Genomic DNA, 18,469 nt, shown 5'->3' on the forward strand with positions numbered 1-18,469 from the left:
ATTCTAATTGCTGAGGAACATAGTAGTGAGCAGAATAGCCACAAATGCTGCCCTCATGTGGTTTATACCTTTATTCCCACTTGTTTCTTTTTTTTTTTTTTTTTTTTTTATTTCAGGGTATTATGAGGGTACAAACATTATGGTTACACTTTATGTCTTTGCCTCACCCAAGCGCGGGTTAAAGGCATGCCCTTCCCCCCTACAGTGCTCCCTGTGTCCTTTAGTTGTAGATTTACCCCCTCCTCCCAAATCCCCCTAATCCCTGGACAGTATTGCTGCCGTGTCATCACCCTAGTGTTGATCAGTTAGTACCAATTTGATGGCGAGTACAAGTGGAGCCCATTCTTCCGTTCTTGAGTCTCACTCTGTTGCCCGGGCTAGGGTACTGTGGCGTCAGCCTAGCTCACAGCAACCTCAAACTCCTGGGCCCAAGCAATCCTACTGCCTCAGCTTCCTGAGTAGCTGGGACTACAGGCATGTGCCACCATGCCCGGCTAATTTTTTATATACATATTTTTGGTTGTCCAGCTAATTTCTTTCTATTTTTTTAGTAGAGACAGGGTCTTGCTCTTGCTCAAGCTGGTCTCAAACTCCTGAGCTCAAACAATCCACCTGCCTTGGCCTCCCAGAGTGCTAGGATTACAGGCATGAGCCACCACGCCTGGCCCTGCTTGTTTCATTTTTTACATTCATGTTCTTGAGTGCTTTGGCAGAATGTTTGAAAGTTTTAGTGTGGTTACCTATACTTTCTAGGGGGATTGTTTGAAATGTTTGAGATAAAAAGAATTTAAATACGAATGGCAGTTGGGCAGGTTTCAGAAGAAATGAAAGAAACTGCTATTTCATAATTAAGAAAGGATTTGTGAAGCACCTCTTCTTTGCCTTTGAGAGACTGGTAGTGAATGCATTAAAACAAATACTTCGTAATCCAACCTTGGGCATCTGTAAATTACAGAACCCTTTTAGTGATTGGATTTTGTTTTTGAAACTTTTAAAGGAATTGTTGAACGTATCTTGGCTAGCTAGTTATGTCTTTTGCTAAAACTCCTTTTATTTTTTCTTTTGTTTACTTTTCAGTCTATTCTTATTCTGAGGAGGAACTTATATGCTATAATCAGTTCTCTATCTTTCTTGTTGGCTCCGGAGGCTTTGGTGGAAAACGGACATCAGACAAAGCCAAGGTAGGCCATGGCTTTATAAGTACGATATATATGCAGTTAGAGATTCTTATCTGTATAGTTGCCCCTTGAACAACATGGGTTTGAAATGCATGGGTCCACTTACAGGTGGATTTTCTTCCATCTCTGCTACCTGTGAGTTATCAAAACCAGCTCCTCTTCCTCCTCCTCCTCAGCCTACTCAATGTGAAGACGACAAGGATGAAGACCTTTGTGATGATCTACTTTCACTTAATGAATAGTGAATATATTTTTTCTTCCTTATGATTTTCTTAATATTTTCTTTTCTCTAGCTTTAATGTAGGAATACAGTATATAATACATATATTATAACATAAAATATGCGTTAATTGACTGTGTCATTGGTAAGTCTTCTGGTCAATAGTAGGCTATTAGTTTTTAAATACTAATATTTAAAAACTGTGGGGGAGTCAAAAGTTACATGTGAATTTTGGACTCCACAAGGGGTCAATGCCCCTAACCTCTGTAGTGTTTAAGGGTCAGTTGTGTTTTGAGCTTATCATATTACCATGTATGTAATTTCATAGAGTATAGTAGAGACTCAGTAATCCACATCTTGAATTAGAATGTATCCCTTGGATTTGAAGTGCTGTTTATGTTTATAAATTTTATCTATAACATATTTTATATATAGAAAAGCAATATATATATATATATGGCTAAGTTAAATATGATCTATATAATATACCTGAGATAATTATGGGAATATTGTTACTTTTTTGTACAGTGTTGACAGCACCCAAAAATTTTTAGAGAAACCTAACACAAGTGATCCTTGTGTAAATTAAAATCTCCATTCATAAAATGACCTCAGAATTTCTCTTGTGTAAGACAATTCTAGTTACTCTTTAGTTCTCAAATTCTAAAAACATTTTTCCTAAAAATATTTTATAATTTGGGTTTTAAATTAATTTAATGTGGCCTTTACTTCTAAGTTATTTGAGGTAATAAGATTGTACTGTAGTTTATATTCATCTGTAGTAAATAAAGTATTATTTAAAGCAATATTGAGAGACAGCTTCTGGAATAGTGGCATAAGGAACTTCTTGGACCCTCTTACCAGTGAAACAACCATAACTTGTAAAAAATTATTTAAAAACAACCATTTAAAGTCTCTGGGAATTGTCCTAAGGGTGTACAGCAAATGAAGAAACTTTTATTCAAGAAAATCTACTATTTTGCTAACAACAGTGAGAATCTGTGGCATTTGAGCTGCCGCCGTCTCCTTTCCTCCCTCCTCCCCTGGCTTGGCATGATGGAAGCTATACCTCAGGCATATGCAGTCAAGAACACAGGATCACTCGGCCTTCAGCTCCCAGTATAGGGCCATGCTATCTTTCTGGGAGGGGCAGGCCACTAGCTTTTCCAAACCTCTGGCCACCAGCTTTGAATTGCAGGTACTCTATTCCAGGCAGAAGTGGCTGACTTGTAGGGTTCTATTTCTCCATCCAGCCCTCACTTATAGGATGGAAACTCTACCCCACCCATGGCAGACTGAGAATACGGGGGCCCTAATTGCCCCTGCTTCCGCTTTCCCATAGGGTGGAGGTTTTATGGTTGGAAGGGCAACCTGAGAAGACCAGAAGCTACCACCCATCCCCAGCTACCTTCCTGTAAAGCAAGGGTGTCACTTGGAGAGAAATATGCTACTATTCCTGTCCCTATCTTTGCAGCAGTGGTACAGAAGTTTTGCCTAGGGGGAGAGGGAAGTGTAATAACAGAGAGCTCTGAAGCTCTTCTCGAGGAAACTGACTTTTTTTGGAATTGTCTGGAAGTTCAAGCATAAGGGTACCCTCAAAAACAAGGTGACTGTAGTGATAAGCAATTAAGAGAAGGTTGGAAGTTCCATGAGAGCAGGAAGCTAGAGTGTAGCCCCGCTAGAAATTTACCAGAAAGAACTAGGAAAGAGGCAGCTAAGAAAAGCCCTCCAGGGATTGTGGTGACAAAAGGACAAAGCTCAAAGACTGGTCTCAAAGACCACCCCTGAAAAGAGGGCTGAATTTAATTGGATCAGATTGTAGAACAATTTATGCACCAGGACATTGTTGAAAATTATAGAACAGTCATCTGGCAATTAGTGGAGCCTAATAGCTGGGTATGATACTGAAAGAGGCAGAGAGCTTAATAGAGAGAGATCAGGGAGAGACAAAGAAAGCCCTGCTAAAACCAGTGTAATCCAGGGAGACTGTGTGCGTACTCAAGGTGTACGCTCTGAGAAGGAATGTCAGAGACTGTATGCTGTGGGGGAAAGAGACTTACCTAAAATAGTCTAGCCAAGTTACTAAACAAATAAATAATAACAACAATCTCTGGGAGGGAGATTGGTATCCAGAGTTGTTATAATGTATTATCTGAAGTGTCCAGTTATCAACAAAAATTATAAGACATGGAGGAAACAGGAGAGTGTGACCCATAGACAGGAAAAAAATACAAAAACAAAAAAGGCAACAGAAACTGCCTTTGAGAGAACTTAGTAGACAAAGACTTCAAAGCAGCTGTATAAATATGTTTAAAGAACTAAAAGAAGCCATGCTTAAAGAAGGAAAGTATGATGATAGTGATTCATCAAATAGAGAATATTAATAAATAGGTATAAATTATAAAAAGAACCAAATAGAAATTTTAGAGCTGAAAGTAAAATAACTAAAATAAAAAAATTGCTGTTGAGGGGCCCAAATGTAGATTTGAAGTGATGGTAGAAAGAGTAAAAAAAACTTGAAGATAGATTGATAATGATTATGCAATCTGAAGAACAAAGAGAAAAAAAAATAAGAGAAAAAAGAATGAATAGCCTCAGAGAAAGGTGGGATACCATTAAGTATACTAACATTCACATAATGTATATCAGAAAGAAAGGAGGAGAACAAAAATTAGAAAAAATAATGGCTTTGATTAAAAACATTAACCCTCACATCCAGGAAGCTCAGTCAACTCCAAATACATTATAAACCCAAAGAAATCTACACTCTGCACATCACAGTAAAAATATGGAAAGCCAGGCGCAAAGAGAAAATCTTGAAAATAGCAAGAGAAAAATGACTCACTACTTAGAAAGGAACCACAGTAAGATTAATAGCTGACTTCTGACTTCTCTCAGGCACAGTGGAGGCCAAAAGACAAGTGGAGTATATTCAGAATGGTGAAAGGAAAACAAGCAAAAAACCCTGTCAACCAAGAATCTTATAACTAGCAAAACTGTTTTTCTAAAATGAATGCAAAATAAAGACATTGCTAAATAAACAAAAACTGAGAGAATTTATTGCTAGCAATAGTACCTTATAAGAAATACTAAAGGAAGTTCTTCCAGCTGATAGCAAGTGACCACATATTATATAATTCCATTTATATGAAATATTCAAGTTAGGCAAATATGTAGAGACAGAAAATAGGTTAGAGGTTGCCAAGGGCTGGAAAAGAAAGGGGGCAATGGAGAGTGCTGATGGGTATAGGGTCTCTTTTTGGGGAGGTGAAAATGTGCTAAAGTTGATTCTGGTGATGGTTGCACAACTCTGTGAATATACTAAAAACAATTGGATTGTACATTTTAAATTGGTAAATTACATGTGAATTATAATGTCTTAATAAAGCTATTTAAAGAGTAATATTGATGAATACTATATGAAAACCATATTTGGGGCCCACATTTTTAAAAATTTGTGATCATTTATTGTTGTATGTGGAAAATTACCTTGACAGCTATTAGATGAGAATTTTTTATGTGGGGCTTTATCTATATATAGGTAGCAACTTGTGAGTTATTAAGAGCCCTAATGCAAGTTTTGCACTTCACAAACATACTCAGTGGCCTTGTCTCAATGGAAAGCTTAGAAATATTATATTCATGCTTAAATATTTGAAGCTTTTAGCGAAGATGTTAGAAAGGGAAAAATCTGAGACTGTATTAGATGAAGTAAATACAACATGTTATTTGTTTTTCCTTTTTAACTGTATGTTCTTTTTTAATACTGGGCAACAATGAAGTATTGTATACCAGCAGAATCTAAATTAAATCCCATTCTCTAGGTACTCCTCTAGATATTATTGTAATAATTAAACAGAAATTTCTTACTAGCATCACTAGTTACTTTGAGAGAAAGTAAGCACTGATGCCAAGCTGGGTGCATACACTGGTTGCTGTTGTGTTAACAGTAAAGCAGTTATGGCAACACTGTCTGTCTTTCATGGCCTTTGCACGTATCTCTATGGCCGTGGCTTACGAATGATTTTGTGGAATAAAGGATACTCAACATTTTTTTTCTTTTTCTTTTTTAAATTTTTTATAGGGCAGTCCTCAGAACTAGGACAGGTTCAGAGAGTTCCCAGTTCTCAAAAATTTTAAAAGACTGCTCAAGACCTCTGATTAAAGAATGAAGTCAGGTCCTCTAAAACTTAGAATGAACTGAAAATAAATTTATGAATATAACTTATAAAATACACTGGATGCAATTGAAACAAAGAAGGGGTACAATTCATGCAGTGGCTTTTGAAAAATGGTAGCCTTTTGTGCTTTTTAGAAGCAGGAGCTTTCCCTATGATTATTTATCTATTTATTTATTTATTTATTTTTGAGACAGAGTCTCACTCTGTTGCCCAGGCTAGAGTGCCGTGGCATCAGCCTACCTCACAGCAACCTCAAACTCCTGGGCTCAAGCGATCCTCCTGCCTCAGCCTCCTGAGTAGCTGGGACTACAGGCATGCGCCACCATGCCTGGCTAATTTTTTCTATGTATTTTTAGTTGTCCAGATAATTTCTCTCTATTTTTAGTAGAGACGGGGTCTTGCTCTTGCTCAGGCTGGTCTTGAACTCCTGAGCTCAAACGATCCACCTGCCTCGGCTTCCCAGAGTGCTAGGATTACAGGCCTGAGCCACCGCGCCCAGCCAGATCTTTTATTTATTATCATGTTTTTGGGGGGGATTTGTGAAGATAAATTTGAGAATATATCTAAACTGGGCATTTTAGCAATAAAAACTCCACTAATTCCTTAATGCTTTAAAAGAATAAAAGCTGACTTTATTGCTGAAAATTTACTTAATAAAGAATAAGTGAATAATATAATTTTACCCCTGTTATAAATTATTGAAAAGTAGATACTGGCTACTTGAATATAATTCAACTGATGAGAATGTTTTTATCTTTGCTTTGGTTTACATCAACCATAAATTTGTGCTCAGCTACTTACTTTGTGTGCTGCAAAGTTTCATTAAATACTAGTTTTAAATGTTAACATGAAGGGATCATAATAATTCAGAATCTTTTTGGTAACTGAGTTTAAAATAATTATTTTTTTAAGATGACAAATGAAAATATGTAGGGGTTAAAAGGACCAGTTTTAAAGATTGAATTAATTTAAATTTGAATTGTATGTCAAATTTTTATAGTTGTCCTCATCTTTTACATAGGGAAAAAATGTCCTTAACTTTTTCTCCTTGGTGGCCTGGAGAATGGATCTGTTTATGTAATTCTTTAATTAAAAGATGTCATTTCAGGGAAATCATAGTGCATATGAAGCGAGCAGTTATGAACTTTTAAGTGTCATTATCTCCCAAACATAAAATATATTTTTAAAAAACCCTTTTGTCCAATTTGCAGAGTGTATTATGTTTGAAACATGATTGTTTATCAAATGCCAGTTTGAGTAAAGAGAATAATGACATTTTGTATTTAAGAGTTAACATTTAATGTCTTGATTTTAGGTAGCTGTAGCCATACCTAATAGACCTCCGGACGCTATACTTAAGGATACCACCTCACTTAATCAGGTGAGATTGTATTTTTGAAAAGTGATAAATCCACCTGGTTGATGATAGTGTTTTATTTATGACTCTGAGATCATATAACGTTGTACATCTAAAACGTGGTGCCTATGTCTTCAACATAATAAAGAATAAAGATATGTTTTCTGTGATTGGAATTCATTCTTTCTAAATTTTTATTTTATTTTTATTTATTTTGATGTTTACTTTTATTTATTTATTTTTTAATATGATTTTTGTCATACTATAACCATGAAGGTTCAGCCTCCTTAAAGACATATGATTTAAAAAAAAGTTTGTTATCCTTTTCTTAGTTCCCAGTGTTATAAGTTAACACTTGATTCATGGAGGATGCTACTAAGTGACCCTTCATCATCATACATTGATGTCGGCAGCTACTGTGTTTGCAATGGGTTTTATATGCCATTCATTCTGTTCCACTCTTTTTTTTTTTTTTCAGAATATTATGGGGGTACAAATGTTTTGATTACATGATTTGTTTTTGTGCAGTTTAAGTCAAAATTATAAATGTGCCCATCACCAAGGTAGAGTGCATTGTACCTGTTAGGTGTAAATTTACCTGTCCTCTTCTTACCCCTCCCACCTACGTGGTTTCCATTGAGTTTTACTACCATATATGCACATAGGTGTTGATTGGTTAGTTCCAAATTAATAGTGAGTACATGTGGTGTTTGTTTTTCCATTCTTGCAATACTTCACTTAGAAGAATGGTCTCTAGTTCCATCCAGGATGTTACTAAAGGTATGAGTTCACCTTTCTTTTTATGACTGTGTAGTACTCCATAATATACATATACCATATTTTATTAATCCACTCATGCACTGATAGGCACTTGGGTCAATTCCACATCTTTGCAAATGTCAATTGTGCTGCAGAAAACATTTGCATGGACATGTCTTTTTGATAAAATGACTTTTTTCGTTTGGATAAATACCCAATAGTGGGATTGCTGGATCAAATGGTAGGTCTACTTTTAGTTCTTTGAGATATCTCTATATTATTTTCCATAGATGCTTGTACTAGTTTGCAGTCCCACCAAAAATATATAAATGTTCCCTTCTCTCCACATTCATGCATCTGTTGTTTTGCGACTTTTTGATAAAAGCCATTCTCACTGGGGTGGAGTGATGTCTCACTGTGGTTTTGATTGGCATTTCCCTGATGATTAGAGACTTTGAGCATTTTTCATGTTTTTTGGCCATTAGTCTATCTTCTTTTGAAAAGGTCCTCTTTATATCTTTTGCCCACTTTTTAATGGGGTTGTTTGATTTTTTTCTTGCTGAATTGCTTGAGTTCTTTATAGATTCTGGTTATCAGCCCTTTATCAGATGTATATCATGCAAATATTTTCTCCCATTCTGTAGGTTGTCTGTTCACTCTATTGATTGTTTCTTTGGCTGTACAGAAGCTTTGTAGTTTAATCAAGTCCCATTTGTTAATTTTTGTTGTTGCTGTGATTGCCTTTGGGGTCTTCTTCATAAATTCTTTGTCTAGGCCAATATCTAGAAGAGTTTTTCCAACATTTTCTTCTAGAATTCTTATAGTTTCATGTCTTAAGTCATCCATTGTGAATTAATTTTTGTGAGTGGTAAGAGGTGCGAATCCTGTTTTAGTCTTCTACATGTGGCTATTCAATTTTCCCAGCACCATTTATTGAATAGGGATTCTCTTCTCCAGTGTATGTTTTTTTCTGCTTTGTCAAAGATCACATGGCAATATGATGATGGTTTTATATCTGGGTTCTCCCTTCTGATCCATAGGTCTATGTCTCTGTTTTTGTGCCAGTACCATGCTATGTTGGTTACTATATCCTTGTAGTATAGCTTGAAGTCTGGAAAAGTGATGCCTCCTGATTTGTTCTTATTGTCTGAGGTCGTTTTCGCTGTTTGGGGTCTTTTCTGGTTCATACAAAGTGTAGAACTATTTTTCCTAGATCTATGAAAAATGACATTGGCATTTTAATGGGGATTGCATTGAGTCTGTAGATCACTTTGGGTAATATAGACATTTTAACAATGTTGATTCTGCCCATCCATGAGCATGATGTGTTTTTCCATCCGTTTATGTCCTCTGCAGTTTCCTTCCTCAGTGTTTTGTAGTTCTCCCTGTAGAGGTCTTTCACTTCCTTAGTTAAATATATTCCTGGGCCGGGTGCCTCGCACTGTGGGAGGCCAAGGCAGGAAGATCGCTTGAAGTCAGGAGTTTGAGATAAGCTTGAGCAAGAGTGAGACCCCATTTCTACTAAAAATAGAAAAAATTAGTCAGTCATGGTGGTGCTTGCCTGTAGTTCCAGCTGCTCGGGAGGCTGAGGCAGGAAGATTGCTTGAGCCCAGGAGTTTGAGGTTGTTGTGAGCTAGGCTGATGCCACAGCACTCTAGCCTGGGTGACAGAACAAGACACTGTCTCAAAAAAAAAAATACATATATATGTATAGTCTTAATTATTTTATTTTCTTTGTTGCTATTGTGAAAGGTATTAGGTCTTTGATTTGGTTCTCAGCTTGATTGTTGTTGGCATATATGAATGCTACTGATATGTATACACTGGTTTTGTAACCTGAAACTTTGCTGAATTTGTTTATCAATTCCAGGAGACTCTTTGTAGAATCTTTTGGTTTTTTAAAATACAAGATCATGTCGTCAATGAAGAGCAATAGTTTGACCTCCTCTTTCCTGATTTGTATGCTCTTAATATTCTTCTCTTGTCTGATTGTCCTGGCTAGGACTTCCAGCACTATGTTGAATAGGAGTGGTGTCAGTGGGCATCCTTGAATTGTTCCAACTTTTAGGCATAATGCTTTCAACTTTTCCCCATTCTGTATGATGTTGGCTGTGGATTTGTTTGTCATATGTGGCTTTTATCATTTTCAGTTAAGTCCCATCTATACCTATTTTGTTAAGCATTCTTATTATAAAATGGATTTTATCAAATGCTTTTTATGCATCTATTGAGAGGATCATATGGCCTTTGTTTTTGCTTCTGTGTTGAATTATATTTATAGATTTGTGTATGTTGAACCACCCTTGCATCTCTAGTATGAAGCCTACTTTGGTTGTTTTGGATGGTTTTTTTGATATGCAGCTAAATTTGGTTTGCGAGGATTTATTGAGAATTTTTATGTCAATATTCATAAGGATATTGATCTGTAGTTTTATGTTTTTCTTGCGTCCTTTTCTGGCTTTGGTATCAAGGTAACAGTGGCTTCGTAGAGTGAGTTGGGGAGGACTCCTTCCTTCTTAATGTTCTGGAATAATTTCTGTAGAACAGTATAGGAACTAGTTCAGTATAGGAGCCAGTTCTTCTTTGAAGGTCTGGTAAAATTTGAGTGTGAAACCATCTGGTCTGGGACTTTTTTTTGTTGGAAGATTTTTTATTGCCGCTTCAGTTTCGATACTTGATATTGATCTGTTCAGGAATTCTGTTTCTTCCTGACTGAGCCTAGGGAGGCTGTGTGTTTCCACAACTTTGTCCATTTCCTCCATGTTTTCAAATTCATCGGCATAGACATTTTTGAAGCATTCAGAGATGATATTTTGTATTTTCATGGTATCAGTTGCGATTTCTCCTTTTTCATTTTCAATTGAGCTCATTAGAGCTCTTTCTTTTCTCCTCCTGGTTGATCTAGTTAGAGGCCTGTCAGGTTTGTTTATCTTTTCAAAGAACCAACTTTTTGTTTCTTTAATCTGCTGTATAATTCTTTTGTTATCAATTTCATTTAGATCTGCTCTCATCTTGGTTAATTTCTTTTCTTCTGCTGGGTTTGGGATTGGTTTGCTCTTTCTTTTCCAATTCCTTGAGATGATTCATTAAATTTTTGATGTGATCTTTCTGTCTTTTGGATGTAGGCATTTTAGGGCTATGAAATTTCCTCTCAGGACTGCTTTAGCTGTTTGCTACAGATTTTGATGACTTGTGTCCCCTTTATCATTTAGTTCCAAGAATCTTTTGATTGCCATCTTAATTTCCTCCTTGACCCAGCTATCATTTATCAGTAGGTTGTTTAGTTTCCATGACTTTGTGTGTACATGAGTGTTTCTGTTGGATTTAATTTCTAATTTTATTCCTTTATGGTATGAGAAGATCCATGGTATAATTTCTATTTTTTTAAAAATTTGTTGAGACATGTTTTGTGGCCTAGGATGTGATTTGGGGGAAGGTCCTGTGAGCTGATAAGAAAAACATTTATTCAGTGGTTTTGGAGTATAATGTTCTATCATTCTGTGTTAGGCCCATTTGTTCTAGAATTCTGTTTAAGTCCATTGTTTCTTTGTTTATTTTTTGTTTGGAGGATCTGTCCCATTCTGTCAGTGGGGTGTTGAAGTTCCTGGCTATTACACTGCTGCTATCATTTTGTCTATATGAAGTAGGCTTTGCTTTATGAATCTGGGCGTACCTGTGTTAGGTGCATAAATATTTAGAATTGTTATGTCATCTTGTTGAATTGTTCCCTTTACCATTATGTATTGCCCATCTTTGTCTTTCATTACTTTTATTGATTTGAAGACTTAAGTTATATGAAAATGGCTACACCAGCTTTCTTTTTATTTCCATTTGTGTGGGATATTATTTTCCATCCCTTTGCTTGAGTCTGATTAAGTCCTTGTAGGTTAGATGTGTTTTCTGGAGACAGCAGATACTTGGCTCATATATTTTATCCATTCAGCCAGCCTGAGTCTCCTGAGTAGGGAGTTCAAGCCATATAGGTTTATTGAGAGAATTTATAAGTGGGGTGTATTTCTCTGCTTCCTGTTGAGTAGAACTTTATTTCTCTGTTTTACCTCTTGAGCCATTGTGTTATCTGGGCTCTGACCTTTGTCTTTCGGGTGATTTTACACTGGTAGGTTTTTATTGTGTTGATCTGTGTATAATGCAGTTCTGTGTACTTCTTGCAGGGCAGGTCTGATCTTGACAAATTCCCTCAGTGTTTGCTTGTCTGAGAAAGTCTTTATTTCTCCCTCATATTAATATAAGAAACTTAGTTTTACAGGATACAAAATTATAGGCTGGCCATTATTTTGTTTGAGAAGACTGAGAATGGGGCCACAGTCCCTTCTGTTTTATAAGGTCTCAGTTGAGAAGTCTGCAGTTAGTCTGATAGGTTTTCATTTATAAGTTACCTGATTTTTTTCACTTTACTACTCGTAGGAATGCCTTTTTCATGTTTACTTCGGCCAATCTGATGACCATGTGTCGTGGTGATCGCCTCTTTGCAATGTATCTCCTGGGAGTCCTTTGGGCTTCTTGTATCTGGATATCTAGATTTCTAGCAAGACCAGGGAAGTTTCCCTCAATTATTCCATCAAATAGGTTTTCCAACCCTTGTGTATTTTCTTGTTCACCATCAGGGATGCCTATGATTCTTATGTTAGGCCTTTTCTGTACATAATCCCATATTTCTTGTGGGCTTTGTTCGTTCCTCTTATTCCTCTTTTCTTCATCTTTGACTGACCTGTTTAATTCAAAGGTGTTGTCTTTAAGCTCTTAGATTCTTCTGGCTCATCTAGCCTATTCTTAAGGCTGTCCACTTTGTTTTGTAATTCCTTGAATGAATTTTTCATTTCCAGAAGTTCTGTTTGGTTTTTCTTTAATCATTTCATTTCTTTAGAGAATTTTTCATTCATTTCCTGCATTATTTTTGTGACTTCTTTGTCTTGGGTTTCCATTTTCTCTTGCATTTCATTGAGCTTCCTTACAATCCATATTCTAAATTCTTTATCCGTCATTTAAATCTTTTCCTTTAGGTTGGTATGTATTGGTAAGGAGTTATTGTTTTCTTTGGGGGTGTCCTTTTGCTTTGATTTTTCATATTTCTTAAGTTCTTTTGCTGGTTCCTTCTCATCTGGCCTGTCAATCGAGAGCTGAGGGTACTAGGGCTGGCTTATGGACCTGTCTCCGAGTCCCTATAGATCAGTTCCTGACCATGCCAGGGAGAGGAATGGTTGTCCCGAGTTGCCTTTTTGGTGTTGTACCAGGTTTGATGAACCTCTTGGGTTATGCCACTGGCTCCATTCTCAGTGTCAGGCTTGGCCAGGAATGTGCCCCACTCCAGAGAAATAGGCTTCTCAGCATTGAGCACTCTCATGGTGTCTATAGGAGCAGAGGGGCCGTGATATTCGTGTACTGCTCTTGTGTCTTTTGGGGGCACTGAGTCTTCCCTCCTGTCCAAGCTGCCTGTGGGCCATCCTATGAAACACCGCTGCTGCAGCTCCACCCTCAGTGGCAGGCTCGGCCTGTAATGTTACCCCCGCTGCAGAGAAACAGGCTTCTCAGGACCGAGCACTTTCGAAGTTGCTATGGTGGGGAGGGGCTGCAGTTAGAAGCTGGCTTGAGCCAAAATTACTTTCTGTGGTGCCAAGAATGGAGGAGATGCTGAGGAGGAGGTGTCTAGGTGTAAGAATGCTGGCTATTGGTCTGTTGTAGCCCTCTCCCAGAGGGTGAGAGTTTTGTGTCCTGGTGCTTGCCAGGGTCACCCAAGTGGGGGAGGGGCTTTCACTGGGCTCTGAGCCTCTCTGGATTAGGTCTGTGCCACTGTCCTCTCTTCTTTCTCTTCCTCTTTCTCAGCTTTGCATCCCTTCTCAGTGGGGTCCCTGGGACACCTCTGCTGTCTCTCCCTGTGATCCATATCTGAGCTGCAACTGTGCTGCACTCTCCTCAGTTCAACCTTCTACTTTTCAGCTGGAACAGTCTGACAAGCCATGTTTCTAGTTGGCCATCTTGGCTTCCTCCTCCTAAATTTTTAGTCATCAATTTTTTTCCAGAAACCAAAAGAGAACATAAAATGGTTTTTTATTAGTCAATTCAAAAAGCATAAGGCTGTGAAGTGCTTGCCTAAAGAGACTGCCTATCTTATAATAGTGAAGAATTTCATGAAAGTGTAAGTGCATGATAAAAAGATAGTTAAAAGGCAAGTGTTAGTCATCTTTTCCTCTTCAGGAAAGAAAGCAGTGCCACATTGCTTGGAATCTGATTGTTTTATGCTAACTTTAAAAGACAGGAAAATAAAGCATCTTAGAAGTAGTAGGTGACTTAATCTTTTTTTGTTTGGCATAAAAAATTTGTTTTCTGATGGAAGAGACAAAATGCCTTGTCAATTCACAAATCATGTGAGTGTGTGAAGATTTGTTTAAGAAACAAAAGACAATTATAAAGATGAGAAAAGCAAGTTTATTTTTGAGAGACCTCAAAATTCTTCTCTAAGGTGGCTAGAAGACTAACCATGCAGATATAGTGCAAAATCCTTAACCTCTCAGGTAATGCTGTGCATGAGCATGTCATAACAGCAAATTATTCATAAAGTTCACCTATTTTTTAATTTTAATTTTGGTGTGTTTGATATGAGAATTCCTGCAGGATGTATGTTTTCTAGCAAATAGAAATATAATTTCATGAGCCAGAGAGAATTAAAGTTGCTACATATGAATTCTATTTTTTTCTATACCATATAATCAGGTGATGGAGAGAACATGACTTTATTCCTCAGATTAGTTTTTGCCTTTAAATATTCCCATCCTTTGCTACTTCTTATCAATTTCTTAAAAATGCACTCATGTTTATGTTTTTATAGGATTAATAGAGAAATTAATTTTGTTAGGGTACTAAAGAACAGAAAAGGTTTATGGTTTCATGGTATAGAAATCCCTGCAATTGCTTCTTTTCTACCCTTGGGTTACACTGAAATAAAATGTATCTGCTATAGATAAAAAAAAGCTGAATAGTTTCCAGGATTTGAATTTCTGCACATAGTAAGTAGAGGGTTTTTCTTTCTTTTACTCTTCTTCAGATGGCTAGAACTTTTTGTTAGCTTTTAGGTAGGGTTTAATATTTTGCTATGTGACAAAAGACAGTTTTTAAGTCAATAATTTTTTATGTATAAATGATGGGCACTCATCATTTGGCAGAGGTTTTTGAACATTTTGTATCATGTGATCATTCAAGAATATGATGAAAGCTATATATCATTTCTTCAAAAACAATTTGCATAAAACTTTGCATAAATTTCAGGGTATTTATGAGATATCTGAAATTGAATCCATGCTGTAGGAAACACAAATCAAGTAGAAGTGTCATCTTTTGTCAAGGAATGAAAAAGACACTTGGATACTCAAGACACAGACGTCTGAAATAACGAGGGCACCTGTTCCAGGCAATGAATGATTAGATATTAATATAAGGCTTTGATTTGTAGTGTAGGTGCTGTAGACACTCAGCGAGGGGGTACTCATTAGGGAATGATATGGAAGAGTTTGGTAGTAAAGATGCGACTTAACTGAACTAAGATGGTGTATGGGTGTTCTGTCCCCAGATAAGTAGGGCTTGCAGTGTGGCAGGGAAGGGGTTGAGAAGTAATGATAGTAGAGTGTAAGAGAGGACAAGAGCATGGTGTATGTATAAGGAGTAAGAATTAGACCATTCACATTGGAGAACAGTGGAAGATAATTGTGGATGGGCCTTACCTTTAAGGATAAATGGAAATAAAGAAAAAAATATGCCATTATAGCATAAACTCTGTGCTGGGTATTTATGTGAATTAAGTGACTTTTAATTTAGGAAACTGATACATTTTTAGCTCTACTAATATCATTTTTGGAATATTGTATTTATAACATCTTTAGCAGAGTTTCTTCATCTTCAAATTGATATGACAATACGAGTATACTTTATAATTAATAAACAACAAATTCCACTGCAACAATCTAGAAAGACCAAACAATAAATAGATATCAAGTGTCAGGCTTTGTATTTGAGGAGAATGAGAACAAATATCTGTAGTTCCCCAGATGCATATCCTATACTATTTGTTCTAGCAATTAGGATTTTAGTTATTATCATACTAAGTAATAACTTAGTTATTATTAAGCAAAGTTAATCTTTGGCATATTAGTCTACTATCCATTAAAATACAATTATTAAAATTGCTACTGTGCTGAACTGAAAGCAGGCATAGACTCAAAAATAGATCTTCCATTGGGAGACCATTGCACGTCTAGGGCACCGCTTTGTGGGCACATAAGCTGTGAAAAGATCATGGATGCTGGTTTGACCATCTGGGTCACTTGCAGACACCTACCAGAAAGTATTTATTATCTGATGGGATCATCTAAATCGAACTGTTGATTAGCTCTATATTTTAGATGCAGAGACTGATTGCATTCCTCATGTTACAGGTATCAAGTCATATCTCTAAAGAATGTTTTTTCTATAATTTTCATTTAGATTTTTAGGACCTTAAAGAACTCATGCCAAGTCATTGATGAATCAAAGTGACATATAAGTATTTATATCATCTAGAAGGGTCCCAGCATTTAATTGAGTTTTACTAGAATATTTTCATTATTTTTTATAATTCTTCTACTAAATGATCACAGTATAGTGCACCAATTCTCAGTTTTTAAAAGAAAAAAACACTTGTACATCCTTTGGTTTTATAATCTGAACGAGATGTCAGCTGACACTCTCAGCACTTTTGGAAGCCTAAGTGGAAGGATTGTTTGAGCCCAGGAGTTCAAGATCAGCCTGGGCAACATAGTGAGACCCTATCTCTACAAAAAATTTTAAAAATTAGCTGGGTGTGGTGGCATGTATGTATAGTCCTAGCTACTGGGAAGGCTGAGGCAGGATTGAGGAGTGAGCTGTAATTGTACCACTGCACTTCAGCCTGGACAGCAGAGTCCTTGTCTCCAAAAAAAAAAAAAAAATTATACAAAGCATATTGAAAAGAAAATGAAGTTTTTTTATGAATTATAGAAAATCTTATTTTCTGTGAAATCAAACTCATTAAAAAAGAATAATCAATAATTTAAAAATAAGAAATGAATAATCTTAGAAAGTCAGATAGACTGACATGGTGAATCTTTACACATTTCAATAGCCTTAGAAAATTTAGCACAGCAATTGATGAGAAAGGGACAAAGTCTTGAGGCAGATCCAAAAGGGTCTGGTTAATATACACGTATATTAAATACTTACTGTTAGCCGTTTTGTGAATGTCTCCCTTGGGGCACTGAAAAGCACTCTTCGAGCTTACACAATGCGCAATTTAAATGCCAAGAAGTATGGTGACTTTTCCCCTATTGTTATCCATGTCTTTCTGCTAATGCTGCCACATCTAAGTAAACTAGTGATGTGAAAATCTGGACTAGGCAGAAATTTAATCATAATAGCAAGCTATCAGTCTGTTTTCTTGCAGGGTGAGCTAATGTTCAGGATTTAGTGTACCAGGATAATGAAAGTTCGTGAGAAGCCTTTGATGTTTATGTCTAGTATTGCGTTATAGGCTTCAATTTAAAACACCCCATTAAGAAAGTTGGCATAAATTTTGCTTGGTTAGAAGAGGCTATAATCATTTACCTTATCTTCATTGTGTTTTAATGAGAGTAGATCGATGGATTCCTTTTTGTGAATTTCTACTTAGGCTGTAGAAATAGTGTTATACCCATATATAATTCTTGGCTTCTCTTCCTATTATTTGACAATATTTTTCCCCCTACTGATTTCAGTAGCAGGTGTTATAAAAAACATTTCATTAAAGGTAATCTTTATTGTTAGAAATTATTTTTTTAATCAGAGCCTCAATTAGGTACATTATGATACAATTCTTATACAATAATCAGACATATTTCTTATTTTCATTTAATGTATTCTAAGAAAACACTGAGTACTAGTTATATTTATAATGCTTTCTCCACAGGCTGCTTTGTATCGCCTCAGTGGAGACTGGAATCCTTTGCACATTGATCCTAACTTCGCTAGCCTAGCGGGTGAGTTGCTAATAATATGTGTGAATGAAAAATATTAGCTATTAGGTATTTAATTATCTGAATAACAAAACACACTGCTACTTACGACTGGTAGTTTGAGTAACATTTTAAAAATAGCCCTCTCCTTATTACATTTATGCCAGTGATATGGAAAGGTAGGACATAGTGTTCAAAAGATGGTGTACTTGAAATTCAAATTATGGTGCAGTGGATGGTAATCTTGTTAGTGAAAAGTCTAGGGTAGGACCCTGGGAGTGAGTGTCTAAGTTATCATGAAGGACAAGATCATTGGAGAGCGAGTAAGGAAATGAAAGGTTCGGGAAGGGTCATACACCTACATGGATATTTAAATTGCCATGGATGATTTCATGGTAACATCCAAAGCTAAGTAAAACAGGGCCAGGCATGGTGGCTCACGCCTGTAATCCTAGCACTCCGGGAGCCTGAGGCGGGAGGAATGCTTGAACTCAGGAGTTCAAGACCAGCCTGAGCAAGAGTGAGACCCTGTCTCTACTAAAAATAGAAAAATTAGTCTCTACTAAAAGATAGAAAAATTAGCCAGCCATCATGGTGTGCACCTGTAGTCCCAGCTACTTGGGAGGCTGAGGCAAGAGGATCACTTGAGCTCAGGAGTTTGAGGTTGTGGTGAGTTACAATGACACGACTGCACTCTACCCAGGGCAACAGAGTGAGACTCTCTCTCAAAAAAGAAAAAATAAATAAAAATAAACAAAAAA

General features: G+C 36.6%; 1 protein-coding gene across 1 annotated transcript in view; it reads left to right on the top strand.

Moving 5' to 3' along the window:
* HSD17B4 (hydroxysteroid (17-beta) dehydrogenase 4) overlaps positions 1-18,469 on the top strand; it is a 104,253-nt gene that overhangs the window by 64,016 nt on the left and 21,768 nt on the right. Inside the window, 4 exon segments of the mRNA XM_012659542.1 lie at positions 1,078-1,181; positions 6,895-6,960; positions 17,663-17,732; positions 18,047-18,076. Coding sequence (XP_012514996.1) covers positions 1,078-1,181; positions 6,895-6,960; positions 17,663-17,732; positions 18,047-18,076 — 270 coding nt within the window.

The sequence above is a fragment of the Propithecus coquereli genome, unplaced genomic scaffold (genome assembly GCF_000956105.1).
Source record: "Propithecus coquereli isolate 6110/MARCELLA unplaced genomic scaffold, Pcoq_1.0 Scaffold62, whole genome shotgun sequence".
NCBI classification, from domain to species: domain Eukaryota; kingdom Metazoa; phylum Chordata; class Mammalia; order Primates; family Indriidae; genus Propithecus; species Propithecus coquereli.